Here is a 17757-nt window from a genome sequence, read left to right as displayed (position 1 = left end):
ACTGCACTGTTATCAATGCTGTGCTTTTCCACCTATGACAAGTCAACATGTCCACTGTAAAAAACAACAACATGTATTTCTGCCTCTGATCACTGACACTAATACATGTATGAATTTATTTCTAAATAAGCTTTGGACTAGCATTAGCATCTTCATGTTAGCGCTTCCCTGTTAGATGCAAAACTGTTATCAAACCTCCAAAACTAATTACAGAAATCTTGGTATTTCCAGGCTTTTAAACTTAAAAACGTAACTTTATTTATTCCAGACACAGAAGCAGAAATAAAAAACTTCTAAAATACCATGGCGTGAGCATGCATCGAAGCCATGACAGATTTGTCATTTATTGAGCTACAGTGTTGTTTCTGCTTAACTTTAGTTTCTGCATTTATCAGATAGGGCAGTACAGACAGAGCAGGCCCTGCTGTATCTTTATGCTATGGGAGGCTAACTTCTAGAAACTTTCTGTGTGTTATGACACAAGTATATGACTATTTTAAGGAAAACTCTTTTCAGATATTTGAGAGAATCAAGTGGATCAGTTGCCAAACCAACTGAGACTAGGTAGTTCTGCTCTGATGAAATAAAAAAGAAGACAGACAAAAACACAAAGAAGGACAGAAACCTGTAGTAACTTTGGCAGGAATATCTTAAGACCTCATCATGCAGGAAGTTGGTTTGAAGGCACCATGTGAATGCCACAAATATTCTAATAAAGATTTTTTAAAGTATTTCCTGTAATGCTGATCTATTCTTTGGTGGAAGATGATGTCGCCACATTCTCGTACTCGCCATGGTCCGAGTCCTCCAGTTCGATACCTGGCACCAGGTTGTAGTACTCGGTTGACTGAGTCATGTAAGCTTTCTCCCTGTCAGCTGAGTCTTTCATCACTTCTGTGACACTCACCGTGTCCAGCTCTGTATTATTGGCCCCATCAGGCTCCTGGGAGCCTTGCCTCTCCTCTGTGGAGCTGGAGCGGCACGAGGTGACTCGCGGAAGAGACTCTACTGAGCCCAGCTTGATCTCCACTTCTTCATAGATGTCCCTGGTGCTGCCCAGGAGGGCGGATGCTGGGCGAAGCAGCAGCTGGTTCTTCAGGATCCCCTCTCCAGCTTTACCCTGCTCAGCCGCTGAAGGCTGCTGTTTGCTGCGATGCTTCTGGCCGTTGGAGCTGGAACTGTGAGGCCTCTTTTTTGAGCTGCTGAAAGTAGGCACTTCTTTTTTCTTCCTCGTCCTCCCACAGCACCAGCAGAGCAGCAAGGTGGACAGGACGAGGAGGGGAAGGACAATGAAGAGCGCTGTGAGGCCGGCTGGCCGACACGCATCGGAAAACTTCACCGACAACACAGTCCTGCCGGCCAGGTGCCAGGGAGAGAAGCAGGTCATGTTCCAAAGCAGATCCTGCAGTTTGATGGTGCGATTAGCCTCCCTTCTTGCCTCCAGGCCTTCCACTAACAAGCAAGAGCAGTCCCAGCGGTTCCCATCCAGCTCCAACTTTTGAAGCCTCGGATTGTCCAATATAGAGCTAGGGAGGAAATTTAGCTGGTTTTCTTGTAGAAACAACTTCTGGAGGTTGTTGGAGTCCTTTAGAAAGTCCCCAGGAAGCTCCTGAAGTAAGTTCCCAGCCAGATCCAGCTCCTTCAGACTGGGCTGTCTCCCCAGAAACCCACTTGGTAACATTTTTAGTCTATTATGACTCAAAAAGACCTTCTGCAATGCAGAGGCCCCAGAAGCCTCTTCGCCACTGATATCGAGAGAGCTGATATTACAGTTGGAGAGATCCAGTGTCACTATGTTTGTTTCATTGGTAAACACAGACCAGTCCACACGGGTGAAAGCAGATCCAGAGTAGTTCAGGCAACACACATCAGCAGGAACCTTGGAGGGAAACTGGGACATAATGGTGGCTCCTGGACAAACACATCCAACAGCAAGTCCTGTCTTCACTAGCAATATGAAAATCAGCCGGAGACTCCACTGGAAAACCATCTCTGAAACAGAAAAGACTGTTAAACCCAGCACAGAAAACATGACTTCATCACTACATATTGGTGCTCTGTCTGTTACTCCACCCTACCTGTTTCCTTGTCTCTAGGAAGGGATCCACTTTATGTTGGCTAACAGAGCTGGAATTATAGTTGTAAACCTAGCAGCTCCTCCTCCAGGTTGCTGTGAGGATCGCAGGAGTTGGCATGGTGACGCGAATCACTGGGGATCAGTTGCTAGCTGTGAGAGAGGAAACAGATGCTTCTATGACTCTCACATGAAAGTAATCTCTTAACTGGCAGATGGGAGTTACACATGCATGAGTGGAGTGAAAAACCGGACTCTAATCTGAGAAGAAGGTTATCTACACAGACTTAGACCCCCTCAAATCTGGATCTATGTCTCACTTTAATGCCAGCATGTCAATAAACTTGCTCTTTGAAACAACCTCCAGCATTTTGGTGTTTATGGTTGAAGTTGATTTAACTGTGTGTTTGTGTAAACCTGCTTGTAAGAATTAACTTTGTAAGGTAAATACAGTAGTACTTAATAGTTCAGTTTAAGCCTGAATTTTTGTTTAAATAATTATAATTAATTATAATGCCAGTCAGAAACACCCAAGCTTACTAGCATGCCTTGTAAAAAGTGATATACAACTAAAGTATAAAACTGTAGTTAGAAAATTGCTTGAAAGAAAGTCTTAAAGACTTCACGTGTGATGCAATTTACCAAATGCACAGTGTACAGGATGTACACGCTTTATACATGGAGATAAAAATGATGCTGAGGTTCATTATGGTCACAAAAATGCAGCAGGGTTTCCCACAGATTCTGAGTCTATTTGTGGAAGTTGGGGCCGAGCATGTGTGTGTGTGCACTCGACGGGGGCACATGCACACTTCTTAAGTAAATAAACTGAAAAGACTACTTGGTGACAAATAAATAACAGATTAATAAAAGCAGCAGTTTGTGAGCATGAACTCTGTGGACATGAGCTGCACTTGCTCAAGGCAGCTTTGATTCACAGTAACTGTACCTGTAACTTGTACCATACAGAGTTTATATAAACCATGCAGATAAATATAAATAGCATCCATAGCAGATTTGAGCTATTCCCAGTTTGTGTTCTTTCTGTTAAATTTGGGGCTTGAAAAGCCCACATATTGTTGCTGTGATGGTTTTTCCAGAATCCTCAGTGACTCTTTGGACCACCGGGATAAAAATATGCCCTCCAATGAAGATAAATGAGATTTAGAACCTGTTTACAACATTTCTTGGAGCGAAAAATCTGTCTGTGCAATCAGCGAGCTGAATATTTTTACTTCCAGATGTAGAAGAGTCTGTGGGGATTCTTCAGAACAACAGTAAGTGCTTTTAAATGACCTTCTGGTGCATTTAAACTTTGCTGGTTAATTTAGTTTTGGAAAAACAAATGGTTACCTCAGTGAATATATGCTCTTAATGTCTGTGTAGGGCACAAACTGGACTTAACTTCAACAGCAAAATACAAATGTGCTATTTTTATCCATAAATATAAACTTTGTTTTGTAGCGTCTGGACAGGTTCATTTTGAAAATGTACGGGAATAAACAATTTCACAGCACGTATAGTAAAAAACGAAGATGACTCAGAGGATGGTACCCAAAATGTCTTATTTCACTGTAATTTCACTCCATCGTAATTACTTTAAACTCAGGTTTCATCCCTGCCGTGTGTCTGGCTGGGAGAACGTGACACGACAATATTTTGGAAAACCTGCACTTGGAGACACAAATAAACTAATTGCTGGTCACTTCCTAAAACTCACATGTGTACTGTGACGCCGCCTGAACATGAAAGCGCATGTGGTCGGCATAAACAAGGCCTTTCTTTTCCAAATGACTTACATGTGAAGCGGGCAGGATGACACCAGCCGGGACGGAGACTGTGTTTGTTTCGCCCGCCAAAAAAAGGAATGCGATAAATTATCAAACAAAAAAGCAAGACCCACCGCGGTCTGCCTGTAGACCTCATGTAACCATGGCAACCAACATTTGAAACCAACTTAAGGTAGGGACGGGCTTATCCCAAATAACCTTCACACAACTAAGTCACATGGTAACAACTGGCAACTAGTTACGGTTTCTTCCTGGGTTCAAACCTGAGCAGGGACCTTCTGGGTAGAGTGTGCATGTTCTCCCCGTGACTTTTATCTTAACTTATTGTTGCTCTTTGCTCACAAGCTCAAAATCTATTAGTTGTTCCTTGTACAAGACCAGGGGGTTAGGGCCTTGCAGTCTGTGACTCCAAGGCTCTGGAACAGATTACGACTCCAACTCTGTTTAGCTGACTGAAACTTTTCTGTTTAATCAGGCTTTTTAATTTGTTTTGTTTTCATTTAACATAGTTCTCGTCTTATATTAATTGTGTTTTAATTCTTGTACGTGCTTTGTGACTTTTATGCCTGTGAAATGTGCTACAGATATAAACTTTACTTACTTTGGATCCCTGGTTTCTCCTACCCCGCCTATCTCAGCTCAGGACACTCTCACCAAAGAGATTCCTAATCTCAGCCAAACTCCAGATGCCAGAATTAAACAAGTGATAGAGAATTTATCTGAAACCTTCTAAAACAGGGGTCCCCAATCCCAGTCCACAAGGGCCGGTGTCCCTGCAGGTTTTAGATCTCACCCTGGGTCAACACACCTGAATCACATGATTAGTTCATTACCAGGCCTCTGGAGAACTTCAAGACATGTTGAGAAAGTAATTTATCCATTTAAATCAGCTGTGATGGATCAAGGACACATCTAAAACCTGCAGGGACACCGGCCCGCGTGGACTGGGATTGGGGACCCCTGTTCTAAAAGAAGAACATTTGCTTTTCTTCTAAGCTGTTCTCTGGATTTTGGACCTTTGTTTGGGGAAAACAAGACACAAATCTTCAAGTCTCAGAAAGCTCAATGTATTTTCACTATTTTGATGTCTTATATCAAAACGGGTTATATATTGAACCCACTCTATATAGCGACAGCACTCCCTGATAGCAGTGCGCTCCCAAGCAGTGAAATGCAAATCATTAAAACTGCTCATGAACAGGTTGCTGTGTTTGCCCGTTTGTTCCTCTTTTCATTTTCTCTTTTCAAATATGGATAACCGTGTTCTGACTGGGAATATTCTGTGTGAATGTGTTCTAAATAATTTTGATTGTTTTGTTTACTGGTTCCATTTATCATACTTTTCTAAATGATTAAATACATTCTGGTAGAAATAAAAAGGGGGGCTAAGGCCTTGAACGGGCCTTTGATGTGTCAGTGGGATGTGTCCCAGCTAAAGAGGCTTGCCTTGAATCGTGCAGTCTCAGAGGCTCTACTGCCAACATCCTGGAGTTGGACAACACAATTCCCAGACCAGAACCAACCAGACATGTCTATAATTCCTGGTTTACTCAAGTGTAGCGTTTTTAATAATTTTCTCAGACTCTTCCAGATCGTGAGTGTGCTCCTCTGTAAAACCAAATGTTCTCCTGGACATAAAAGAGGCACAAATGGCTTTTTTTCAACCTTGACTTAAAATATCAGCACAGCAGCGAGGCTCCTGAACAAATGCAGGAAGTGAGCGTCAGTGGAGAGAAATAATCTGCCTTGAGCTGATATCTGCCGCTTGTAGAGATGATCTAACATTTCTAGTATGAGTATGAGGGAGGATGAGATATGGTCGGTATGAAGGAGGCTGTATATGTTAAAGGGAAAGTCTGTATTAAATGGGATCTTATTGCACTTCTGACAGTGAAAACAGCTTCATAGAGAGTATAACAGCTTTAATTGTGTATTTTAATCGTCACTTTAGACTAAAACTAAATTCTTTAATATTAGCATGAAGTGACTTTGAGTAAAACACATCCTTTACAGGGAATAGCTGATTTTTCCCAGCAGAGCCAAGCTGTTAATGTGAACTAGAAGTTTAGAAACGATACAGCACTGCAGGATCTTTTAATGATATCTGCTACATTAAAAAAAAAGTTTGACCAAGATCCAGACCGAATGACACATTTTACAGTTGAAAAACCGTAAATTAACCTTGTTAATGTTCTCTGTAACAATAAAGTACTATCCCTTAATAAACCTGATCCAGTGTGGCTGCACTGTTATATCTTCTTAATAATTTTCCAACAGATACATCTGCACTCGGCTACTGATATACTGGTCTAGCTTTAGCTGTCATATTGGACGTAATGGCTGGTATGGCAACAGAGCAACAGTCACTGGAGACGAGTTTCTGGACACCTGATAAATGTAAAGTCATTTACATCATTCTTGTTTTGGTTTGGTTTGTGCAAACTCCTGAGACAAATATCTGTCCTCTTTAGCAGCTACGTGCTCCAGTGTGTTCACCAGCTGGTTTCTAACTTTGTGTCTGCAGTTTGGTGCGAAGCCAGCAGTCCACCGACAGTTTACATAGCTTTTTAACACTCAGGAGAACAGTGAGAGTGAACCAACGCTGGCCAGAAAACAAAAGATGAGCTGAAAGACACTAAAAGTGAGGGGTGAAAACAGTTATATCAGTCATTTGCTCCTTCTGCCGCGAGCATTCCTGGGATGACAAACAGGCATGTTTCCACTTCAGAGGAATAAAATCTGAATAAAATATGATCACTTCCATCTCCATATTTTTATTTTCTCATATTTATTCAGGACGAATATGGGAACTTGAAGGTCTCCCTGCTGGAAACTAAACATCTAAATCTGTTGCAGAGTACTGAACATGTGACATTCACTTGTGCTGGGATGCTGATTAGTTGATATATGGAGTAAAGCGTCATTAAAGGGGACTTATCATTCTCTATAATTCTTTCTTTTTTTATTATACCGAGGCTCGATACAGCTCCTTGGTTCTGAAACAAATCATTGCCTTTAAGGCAAATTGCTTCTGATTGGCTGCTCTTCACAAACAGAAGGTTTCACAGCAGGCAGTTGGTGCTTCTGACCTCACAGCCAGATCATTGTTTGGGTGGATGACTATATTATTATTATACAGAGCCAAGAGCAGGAAAAACTGTCTTTAAAAACACTGAGCTTTTTGGCTCACGGGCATAATACTTACACTTACTCTGACATCAGTTTTTAACACTCCGCTCATGTTTAATATTAAAATCCAGTCTTCTAATCGTATATGTATGACAGAAACAGACAGAGAGCACGTTAGGTCCAGATTAAAAAGCAGACATTTATTGATAAATCCTCAAAAAATAAGGAAACAAGACAGCAATCACCAATTTAAGATCTACCAGTGGATGTTCATATGTCATCATTTGAACAGAGCCTGTATAGTGCTCTGTTTATTTATAATATGCACCATTTCATTTGCATGTTGCACAGCCCTGTGAGAAATCTTTGTTCTAACTGATGGCTATCAAGACCCAGGAACATCCCTCTGAACACGGAAAAGGAAAATGCGTGAAGGAAATAATTTGCCTGGAGTTGGACACTTTGGTTCAAATGTTCACACCCGAGCAGGAGCCAAGTCTGGACAGCTCTTGTATATGTTCATGCAGTCGCTCGTTAAGATAACTGCATGTCTGAAATGTCAAACTCCCATCTCGCCCTGATAACAGGGGCAGTGAAAAGGTTATAGGGTCCCTGCTGAGCAGCATCTGACTGACATGCCTTGTTTGAGGTGTCAGTCAGTCTATGTCCAGTATTCAGTGCAAACATTAGCTGATGAGCTGATCTTTGGATTCTGACACTACACACAAACATAAGTCACTTGCTGACCTTTGCAGATCTTCTGAGTTACGCCTTTAAGAAGATTTAAATCTGGAGAACAAGGATGATCTCACTGACCAGCAATGTGAGTTGCTACATCCTCTCTGGGAGCAGAGCTTCCTCTGAAATAACGGTCTCCATTCTCCTTCATTTGAGCAGAAAATATCTGAGCTAAATTAGAGCTGCAGCTGACCACACACTGGGGTGGGGGGGGGGGGGGGGGGGTGATTTGGGGGCTTATTGTGTAAAATTTTAATTCTCCAAACTCAGTACTGTTAAATATTCAAATGTAATTCAATAATTACCAAAATCAAATTAATTAAATATTCTAAACACTTATTTGGTGTATGGTCGACTTTCTGAATGTGATTGGATAGCACTGGGTCACATAGGTCCGTGACCACCTGCAGTGCTTAAATCTGGCCACTGTTCACCATAAAAACACATTAAAAGCATTATTCTACGACTCGGACCAAAACAAAGTGGCTATAATTGAAAAAACAAACAAACAAACAAACAAACACGGGAACACCTCCTAAAAGTTAAGTGAAGGTGCGTTTTGACGCACAAACACGCAGTCCATATTTAAAACACATCACCTTACCTGCGATGTCAGCTACAGGCGTGTTGCGCTGAAACCCTGATGGACGACTCGAACATCACGCACAGCCACGGCAGCAGCTCCTCTCTCCTCTCTGCATCCCATCAAGTGGTCCGTCTGAAGGGCTTCCCCTCTTCCAGCGAATCCGGGGGCGCGTCTTCCTCCGAGAGGAGTGTGGAAACACAGCCTCCTGGTTGTGTGAGGGAGTGTATCTTTGTGTGGGTGTTAAGAAAGTTAATCCTTACACAATGTGATCCTTTATTTGGTTGAAGACGACAGATTGAACCCTCGCTGAGCACCGGGCAAAGTTTAACTGAAGCCACTGAAGGTGTGTGATGTAGCAGGGCGCCACCTCTTGGTTGAAGTCGTTTTCAACATTTCACCGACTCAGGATCGGATGAATCCAGTGTTGGCGTATTTTAAATAATAAAAAGCAGATAAATATAAACTTGAATTCTAGCAAAATTTTGTAAAAATTGAGTGCATATGTTGTATTGGTTATTTCATGCACTAAAAACAGCTGAAAGTGGCTGAGAAAAATGTCTGACTCGTATAATCCACAACCCACAGGATGCTGCTGTTCCAACAGTAAATAATCAGAATCAGAACACTTTATTAATCCCAGAGGGAATTACATAAAGAACTATTAATATCAAAAATTAATTAATGGCACAAGTAAACACACTTGTCACTTTAGCAGGGGTACAGATACTTTGGCAAGAGTTGAATCAACGATTCAACTTTATTACTCAAGTAAAAGTGAAGGAGTATTGCCTCTGAAATATAGGCATTTATTAAAGTCAGACTTATATACTGGAAGATTCAAAAATTCATCTTAGAAACTTCCGATTGTTCCAAGTCCCAGTAATTGTGGCAGTTTGAAAAAGATTTAATAAAGGTTTCATAAAATAACAGTCAAATTTCAGATGAGAGAAGAAGAAAAAAACTAAATGAAAGTGGCTGCAGAGTGCAATTACTGCACTTGTGTTCATTATGGACTGATTTCTGACAGAAACGTTACACACTGCAAATTCATTCCCTCACTCACTTTAAAATAAATAAAATACTGATCATCTCGATGCCCCTTGTATTGTGGCTCTCCTGCTTTGAAAGGGAAACTGCAAATACATGATTGCAACTACAAAGATATGCACGGGCCAGCTTCACTGATGCTCTGCTCCACAGAGTTAGTTTTTTTTAGGACTTCTGCCTCGGCCTAAACCAACACACTCTCAAAATTTGACCAGCTGTTCCTGAGACGTAAAGTTGAAAACTTTCCAGATTTTGTTTTCTCTATTCTGAATATTGACACATTTAACCTGGTTTCCCTTTTAAGTGAAATTTTATAAGACTTGGTACATAAATATTTCAGGTATTGTCAAAATGTTGTGATCTTTGACCACCGAATAATTAACTTGAACACTCAGTTTCAGGCGATCTTCTATACTTTTGGATCTGTATGATGCCAGTGAGAGTGGATATCCCAAATATGATCATCTCAGCCACAAAGAAGCTCCATCCATCTGCTGTTCAAGCCTTATGCTTGTGATAGGCAACCAATCAGAAGAGGTTACATGGAGGCAGAGGAGACCTAAACTCATATGGAACTGTGAACCAAACAAAGCTCCTTTAATAAAGTGCAAAAAAATATGTTGAATTCCCTCTAAACAAGAAATTATAATATAAAGACCAAAATATAATCAATTCAGTGTGGAATACATATGTGTCAGCAAATTTTCTACTGTGTTTTTCTCCACATACTGTCAATGATCCACTGAACAGCCCCCACTGTTGTTCTGAGGCAGCTCAGTCATCCAAGTCTCACATGAATGCCTTTTGGGAAGTCAAAGAGGCCATAAGCTTTACTAACACCTTTGCTTTTACTATGAGATGCAGCTTTAATGTTATCTTTGTATGTGCACCAATAAGTTCTTTTTGTAGAGAACGACGGCGCAGTGAGGGCACTTCACTGACTTTAAATACATCACACGTGAAGAGAGCAGCTCTGTGGCTTCAGACTGTGCCGCCTCGGCAGGTGGTTTACAGGCGTCTGGAGGGGGAGCCGAGTTTGGCTGACAGGATGGCGGAGTGTCAACAGGTGACACAAGTGTGCAACAATGGTCTGACATTACAGAGTCCTCTCCAGCTGATGTGGGAAGGTTACGCTCCAAAGGAGGCTGCGCTGACCTCTGCTGGGGAGCACAGGGAGTGAAAAAGGATGATGACGATGATGCAGGTGCCCTGATTTCTGCCGAAGGTGGCACTGTATCACATGTGTTTCGACATCCAGTTACGTGTAATGTCATATCCTCTTTGCGCATGATTGTTTTCTCACAGTGCGGGCAGTGGTAATGACCCGTGTCTCGGCAAGGCAGGTTGCATCTGCAAATGTTTGTATCTGCAAGGGACAGCCATACATCACAGTTAGGAATTTAGCTGTCCAGCTGTGATTTTACTCAGTGATGCGATGGCATAAATATTTAAAAATCATGTTTCTTTCAAAGTAACTCTAGCTTTCTTCTAAAGCTGATCTACTGACTCCAAATCAGAGTTGGTAAGAGTAAGTAAAACTGTTGACCTTTAAATGTACGGTAAATGCAACGCTGTTAATCAAAAGAAGCCCACATTTATTTCCTCTTGTCATCAGCTTACCTTGGAAATAAACTGCATTTTTGATGTGGGACTCCAGATGTCTGCACATGGTCCTTGCACGTGTGGTGGTGAATTTGGGACACAGAGGGCAGCCCAGCTGTAAACAATTCCCAGTTTTACTCTTTAACTGGCATCCAGTCTTAATTATGGATGGATGCATCCTTCATCATATTTTTATTTACTTTTTCCTTTATACAAAAATAAAACATATGATGATGATGGATGGATGCATCTGGAAAACAGTTTTTTTATTATCATTATTACTTGTTCTATGTGGTTATTTTATAAATTATGAAAGAATAAACTACACAGCCCACATTAGGAGCCGGTTTCCAGGACAGTGACTATAGGTTAAATGCCAACCGTCTCCTTACACGTTGTTAGGCTTGTCAACTGCGAGGGTCACAGTAAGCTCCAAGAGTCACAATCTTAAAAATGAGCTATATGTAAGAATTTATTTTAAAGCTGATTCAAAAAGAAACAATTTTGCTACCAAATGCAGTTTATTATCCAAAATATGTTTTCTGCCTCTCTGACAAATAAAAATCATCATCAGCCACACAACAGACTGAACAATGAACAATAACACACACACACACACACACACACACACACACACACACACTGAACCTTCAAATTCACACTAATATAACAAAACCCCGTCAAACCAGTAAATATTTAAAGTGTCTATCAATTCAGATAAAGTATTGAAGAACCTTTTTCTACACCAATCAGCTGTGACCAATAAAGGACGTTCTGGTCTGCGCATGCGTGATTATCTCAAGCGCTGACAGCTAAAAACAAACACTCGCTTTGACAGGTTTAACACTTTAAGACTGTCACACACTAGATTCTTCGGTATATTCAAGTTTAATGTAACGTAACTTTAGAAAATATTCTTACCGCTGTGAGAAAACAAAAACAGATGCAGACGGACCTCCGCGACAGTTACCTCCACAGGTTGCAGGAAATTACGTGACAGACTGCTCATGGGCAACTTTACTTCCTCGTCTTTAGGTTTACTGTGATTAGACTAAAGGTGCAAGTCGCCCCCTACTGTAGTAGACGGTAACATCGTCATTACAGTATATTTTGAATATTAGACCTGGTTTCTATATATTTAATTGAAGCCTTTTGAGCTATCAGCTTCTCTTCCCGGACCTGCCTCACTCTGTTTCCCTGCATTTGTCTTTTTAATATGAACTTCTCGACTTCCTGACCTCTATGTAACATCGTCTTAACTCTGATGAAGAGCAGCTGAATTGATTACATGGCTAGTGCTGCTAAATCCTGCAGGAAGTGTATTAACAGAGGACTACAAAGGGAGAAGTGCTGAATAATCTGGCCCTGTCATACCTTAAAAGCCTCACAATATCATTTTAGCTAACCTGAGCACTTTGCTCTCAGACTGCAGGCTTGTTGTTGGTTCCTAGAGTTTCTAAAAGTACAATGTTAGAGAAAGGATTCAGGTGTTAGGCCTCTGTCCTATGCAACCAGCTCAGAGACATACACCCTCTCTACTTTTAAGATTAGACTCAAAGCTTTCATTTTTCATGAAGATTCTGGATGATCATTTATGAATCAATCACACTAGAGTAAAAAATGAATGGCTAATTCATTGCAACTAGGAACAATTCGTGGTTGCATTTGGCAACTGATTGCAAATAGTTGCAGCTGGTGGCCCAGAGATTGAATGTGCCACATGCTAAACCACCCTAAACCTTTGGGTGGCCAGTTGTAAAGGTAAGCTGGTGGGAGACAGACAAAGGTTAGCAAATAACTGCTGTCTGACTTATAAATTCAGACCGATTGGTTGCTTTGTTCTAATGTGACTGTGGCATTAGCTGTGCTGCTGTAGGCCCAACCTGCTGGGCGACTTCCCATGATGCACCAATTCTCCTCTTTTCACTCCTAGTGCGTTTATATGGCACTACTGTAACTTTTCTCTGCTCTTGCCTGTAGTTTTGTGTTTTGTCTTATTTGTTGATCCTCCTCCATTCGGTCATGGCATGATTGCCCCTCTTTAAGCTGGTTCAGGGAGTTCTCTTCAATGCACCATCACCAAGTAGTTGGTCATGCAGGAATGCTAATACAATATTAAGCACCTTGAGATGACTGAGATGAACTGGAGGGATGTAGAAATAAATAATTTGATTGAAAATAATCTGAAGTATGTGTACTTGTGTTTTTTGTTTCTAATGCAGCATAATCCAATCATTTCATGTTCTAAAACCATTTTCTTATAACTATTGCTCTAGGAAATGTAGCTAGTAACCTTTCAAAAGTCTTACAATTTAGAGTGGGAATGAACTTGATCCAGCTGGTCCAGTAGATGGCAGCATTACCCAACCAAGATCGTCCACTTCTAAACATGGAAAACCCAAAATAACAAAATTAAGAATTATAATCATTGTTTGTCACATTTCACACTAAAATGCAGTACTGATTCAGTACTTAAAAACAAAACAAAAACAAGCAAATACAAACAGATTCTTTTTATTTTGGTATAAAAGACAGATGCATTTTTATACAGTTCAGTAAGAAAACTCTACAAAATTACTACAAAATCAGTGTAAACATTTTCTGGTTGGTCATTTTCTCAAAGTCTCTAAGCCGAGACAGAAAAGAGTGCAGAGAAGATACTGTAAACACTGAAAATAACACTGATTGAAACTGTACAATAAAAACATAAAAGGCAGCGCGCTGAAGAAACGAGTCACACGATTATACTGCTGTCCTGTTTTTGAGAATAACTTTATTTTAGTGCAGTTTATTGCATAGTTTTGTTTGTTTCATCAACATCAACTCCCCTTTGTGACATTTCTGGAACATTTCTATACAGCAGCCCTCTTTTGGGTATCTGCTGCAGTTTCCCCTCTAGTCACAAGCAGAGTGAGTTTGCTCATTGACACTGCAGATACAAGATAATCTGGTTACTCACAAACACACACTATGACCTTAAAGGAGTAAATTATTATCTTCAGATGATGTCTTTCTTGTTGCGAGCTACTTATGATGACTGTTTAGTGTAAGGCTGCAGCTGGGTTAGGTTAGCTTCACACGAGGACTGGAAATAGCTTCATACAGCTTTAAAATGTTTTCCAAGCTTCCTACTTGAGACAGAATATTGTTGTGCACACCATAAAGCATGCTAAAATTCATCCTTTTGACTTCACACACATATGAACGGGATAAAATGAAACAACTTCCACTGCTCTATTAAAAAGCTACTTTCAGCTGCTCTTTTATTCATAAGGAGTCACCACAGCAGGTAGTTTGATTGTCTGAGATATCTTTAAACACTTGATGCCCTTCATGTTGTGCTTCCCAGTCTCAAACTGGGAGAAGACACTTTCTTTACTTATTAGGAAAATGTGTAAACCACTACACTCCTAGAGGATCTAATTATTGTCAGACCAAATTAACCCTCAGTCATTGCCAAGATACAGAAAAGAATTTACAGTTTTACTGCTGCTCTTTTCCAGTCATTGTGTTTCTGAAAGAAAAAACAAGCTTTTTCACATGATGAATACAGATGTTGTAGTAAAGCAGTTTGGACATTTTGGAAACAGATGTTACGTGTTGTGACACCCCCTTAAGATGTCTGCAGAAAAAGCATTTCTGTTGCACAGTGGCGGTAATGTGCACACTTTAAACACCATCATCAAAAGGTCTGGATTAAATACGTCCATAAAGTAGCTGATTTGAGTCATTTTATGTATGAACACCGATCATTAAAAAGACCATTTTAATGCCCACAGCCTAGAGAAAAGAAAATCTAAAGGTTTACAAATACCTTAATGTCAACATTTTTTTTTTTAAGTGTCCAGGATATTTAATACCAACATTTGTTGATAGGCCTCTGTGTAACTGACTGAGGTGCTACCTGTAGCTACAGGCAAGGACATCATAAACTGCAGCTGTACAGGATGTGGGCTATGTTTATAAAACTATAAATGTCAGAGGTTCCATACATGAATTTGCTTTGAATAAGTGAAAACCCTTCACAGCACATCTAAATGTTAAGACTCCAGTTTATAGATTTCTATTCAGACATTCAACTGAGCATTTTTGTGGTCGACTCATTTGTTTTACATACATACAAAAAAAAAAAAAAATTAAGACTGGGAGGAGACACAAACCCAGCCTCTAGTGACTCAAGCCAGTGTACTCCCTCAGTGCCAGAACCAAGCCTGGATGAATGTGGGAGGGACACTGCATCAGCAAAGCCGAGTGTATATCCTCCTGAGAACTACAGGAAAAAAGTATCTTTCAGTTTAACTTTATTGTGATTTCCTGTCTCTTTGGATCAGAGGCCACACAAATACATGAGATATCATTGGAAACATAAATGAATAGACTGATTATCAGGAGGAAATGGTTGGAACCATTTGCTACGCCTCCCCTTGGAAAGAAGGGAGCAGCTGAAAGCATCTTCTGTGGATGTTTTTTAGGTCCATTTTATTGCTTTTGTTAGACCCATGCTAGCTGTTTCCAGTCTTTATCCCGCACTCAGCTAACCAGCTGGTAGCTGTAACTTCATAGTTAATACAACAACAAGAAAGAGATATCGGTCTTCTTATGTAACCCGGATAAACACACAGCAAGAATCTCTCCCAAACGCTGGACTAAGCTTTGAAATGTTTAAACTGCTGAATGTGTTGAATTAAAAAGCTGAATCTGAGCGTTTTATTTACAACTTTATGTCTTTGAGTTATTCTTGAACCTCCACTGTTTTATCTAAATCACTGTGAGGACTGCAAACATTTAAAAAACATATTTACACACAAACAACAAGAAAATATGAAATTAGAACATTTTGTGAATGTGGATGTTTCGTTTTACTGATGTCTTTGTAATCATCTTCTACATTCCACTTTGTGTACCCACACGAGGTTGGGAAGCATTGCATTATGGATTACTTCTTTGATTATCTCCTACAAACCAAGCCACTGCAGAGGCAGAAGTGTCCTCACTAGCTAAGATCAACATTGGAGACAAAGACAAATAAAATGAAGTCTGCAGCTCCTTCTATCCAGAAAACACAAATGTTGTGGTCATTTTTGAATTTAGAAAAAAAAAAAAAGTCATTGCTACTTTGCTACTGAGAATACTGTGCAGAAATCTTGACCAACTCCTAATTTCATTATACTTTACTTCCAAGCAGCCAAACACTCTTGTAATCTTTAAAGTGCTCTTGAGCAATAGCCCTCCAGGCTTTCTGAAAGTCTTTCAACATTTTTCTTTGGACACTGGTTAGAGCTTGTACCTGAGCATTTTCACAGGAATGTTTTTGTTTATTAAGCCACTTTACACTGACCTCTGAGCAGCATCTTTAAAGAATTTTAGGGAACTGAACAAGCAAGGGACAAACGAAGAAGTGGCAGGCTTATAACGCTATTCTAGTAATAGTATTATCATCTGACAGACATGCCCTTGGGGATCCTGTCAGATCTGATACTGTCAGATTTCGGTCCACCATTCAGTACCGTCTGATAATCATCTTAGTGGCAACGCTCCCAAACACACTGAAGATGCAGTAAAAGCTTACCTGAATAGAAAAACACACAACGGAACAGTATCGGTCATGAACTGGGCTCCCTGTTTCAACATTACTGAAACAGTATGGGATCATGTAGACAGAGCACAGAGCTCAATGCAGCAAACATCCAAAGAAAAGCTTTAAATGTTCTTCAGGAAGTCTGGAGGACATTTCCTAAAGACTACTTAAAGAAATTAAATGAAAGCATCATACCAGATATTGACTTTCAAGCTTTTTAGAAATCTGCAAACACTGTTTCTGCCTTATATCTTTGAACATTTCAACAAATGGCATTGCCTATTTCCCATTTTGCTAGTGAAATATAAAGAAATGTTGGGTGGGTCAAGACTCTTGCACAGTACTGTCTCTCTGTGATTTTCCCTTTTGGCCATTTGTTTGTTTGTCCACAGATCCACAGCTTAACAAGAGTTTTTCAGCCTCTAGTTATTTTTGTACCATTTAAACTCCCACTGGCTTTTTTCTCTTGCCAAAAAAGGAACAATGCTGATAAAATGCTCCTTAGATATATATATACACAAGTGAGTGATTGTCAGCTGTCGCATTCATGCTGCATAGAATATTTCTGGGTGTCCATCACGAGTCCAGATAGACGGAGTAAATCTGACTGAGGCAGCGGTCGACACCACCTGCCTGGAAGAGGAAGCTGTCGTCTGGGCAGGGAGGCAAGGAGTAACCGCCCCCCGCCTGACCCTGCAGGTCCTGCAGCAAGTCAAACCCTGACAGAAGGAAAAAAAAAAAACAACACAGCAAATGAGTTATTTAAATGTGAAAGGTTTTATTATTACATATGGGAAAGAGTTTAGTTGGAGGTTTTAAAAAAAATGGAAACAGATAGTTGCCTTCATAATTGTTTGAGCAACTATAATCAATGTTTTATAATAAATGGCATCAAATAACAGCATGGAAACCATGAGGCAATATTAAAACCTACTACAGCTCACTGTTTATCTGTCTGCTCAGTAAATGTTTAGTCTCAGTTTGCTCCCACTGTTCTTATAGTGTCACTTTCAGTAGCTGCTTTTAGTAAAAAGGCTCTAAAAACCTTTAATTGACCAAATTAACAACAAGCGGATAAAAAGCTATTAGCCTCAGTAAAGTTTTACTCTTTAGTCAGATAATTATCAGCTATATAGATCTTTTTAAAATTGCATTAGAAAGCTTATTTCAGCTCTGAAATAAAACTACAGGTTACCACAGATATAGTTAGCAA

The 17757-nt window shown here is 40.2% G+C and overlaps 2 protein-coding genes and 1 long non-coding RNA gene across 5 annotated transcripts in view; all 3 read right to left on the bottom strand.

The window, feature by feature from the left end:
• Nucleotides 1-233: 233 nt before the first annotated feature.
• Nucleotides 234-8629, bottom strand: LOC113011184 (uncharacterized). The gene is made up of 3 exons (XM_026150600.2): nt 8336-8629; nt 2079-2227; nt 234-1992 (listed from the first exon to the last, which is right to left on the bottom strand). Exon 3 carries the CDS (start codon nt 1988-1990, stop codon nt 749-751), a length of 1242 nt encoding a protein of 413 aa, XP_026006385.2. The 5' UTR covers nt 1991-1992; nt 2079-2227; nt 8336-8629; the 3' UTR covers nt 234-748.
• Nucleotides 8630-9937: 1308 nt separating this feature from the next.
• Nucleotides 9938-12028, bottom strand: LOC145422023 (uncharacterized). The gene is made up of 3 exons (XR_013903395.1): nt 11888-12028; nt 10985-11081; nt 9938-10730 (listed from the first exon to the last, which is right to left on the bottom strand). It is a non-coding gene; the product is annotated as an uncharacterized LOC145422023 (long non-coding RNA).
• A 1436-nt stretch (nt 12029-13464) lies between these two features.
• The window catches only part of glis1a (GLIS family zinc finger 1a), a 65854-nt gene continuing 61561 nt past the window's right edge, over nt 13465-17757 (bottom strand). For all 3 annotated transcript variants that reach the window (XM_026150438.2, XM_026150440.2, XM_026150441.2), the window contains one exon: nt 13465-17263. In XM_026150438.2, coding sequence (XP_026006223.2) covers nt 17121-17263 — 143 coding nt within the window. In that variant the 3' untranslated portion in view covers nt 13465-17120. The remainder of the gene's footprint in view (nt 17264-17757) is intronic.

This window comes from Astatotilapia calliptera, chromosome 18, assembly GCF_964374335.1.
Source record: "Astatotilapia calliptera chromosome 18, fAstCal68.1, whole genome shotgun sequence".
Taxonomy (NCBI): domain Eukaryota; kingdom Metazoa; phylum Chordata; class Actinopteri; order Cichliformes; family Cichlidae; genus Astatotilapia; species Astatotilapia calliptera.
This window is presented reverse-complemented; position numbering and strand designations above follow the sequence as displayed.

What these genes read in the sequence shown, in the direction of transcription:
- LOC113011184 (XM_026150600.2), bottom strand. Translation starts at nt 1,990, where the DNA reads ATGGTTTTCCAGTGGAGTCTCCGGCTGATTTTCATATTGCTAGTGAAG.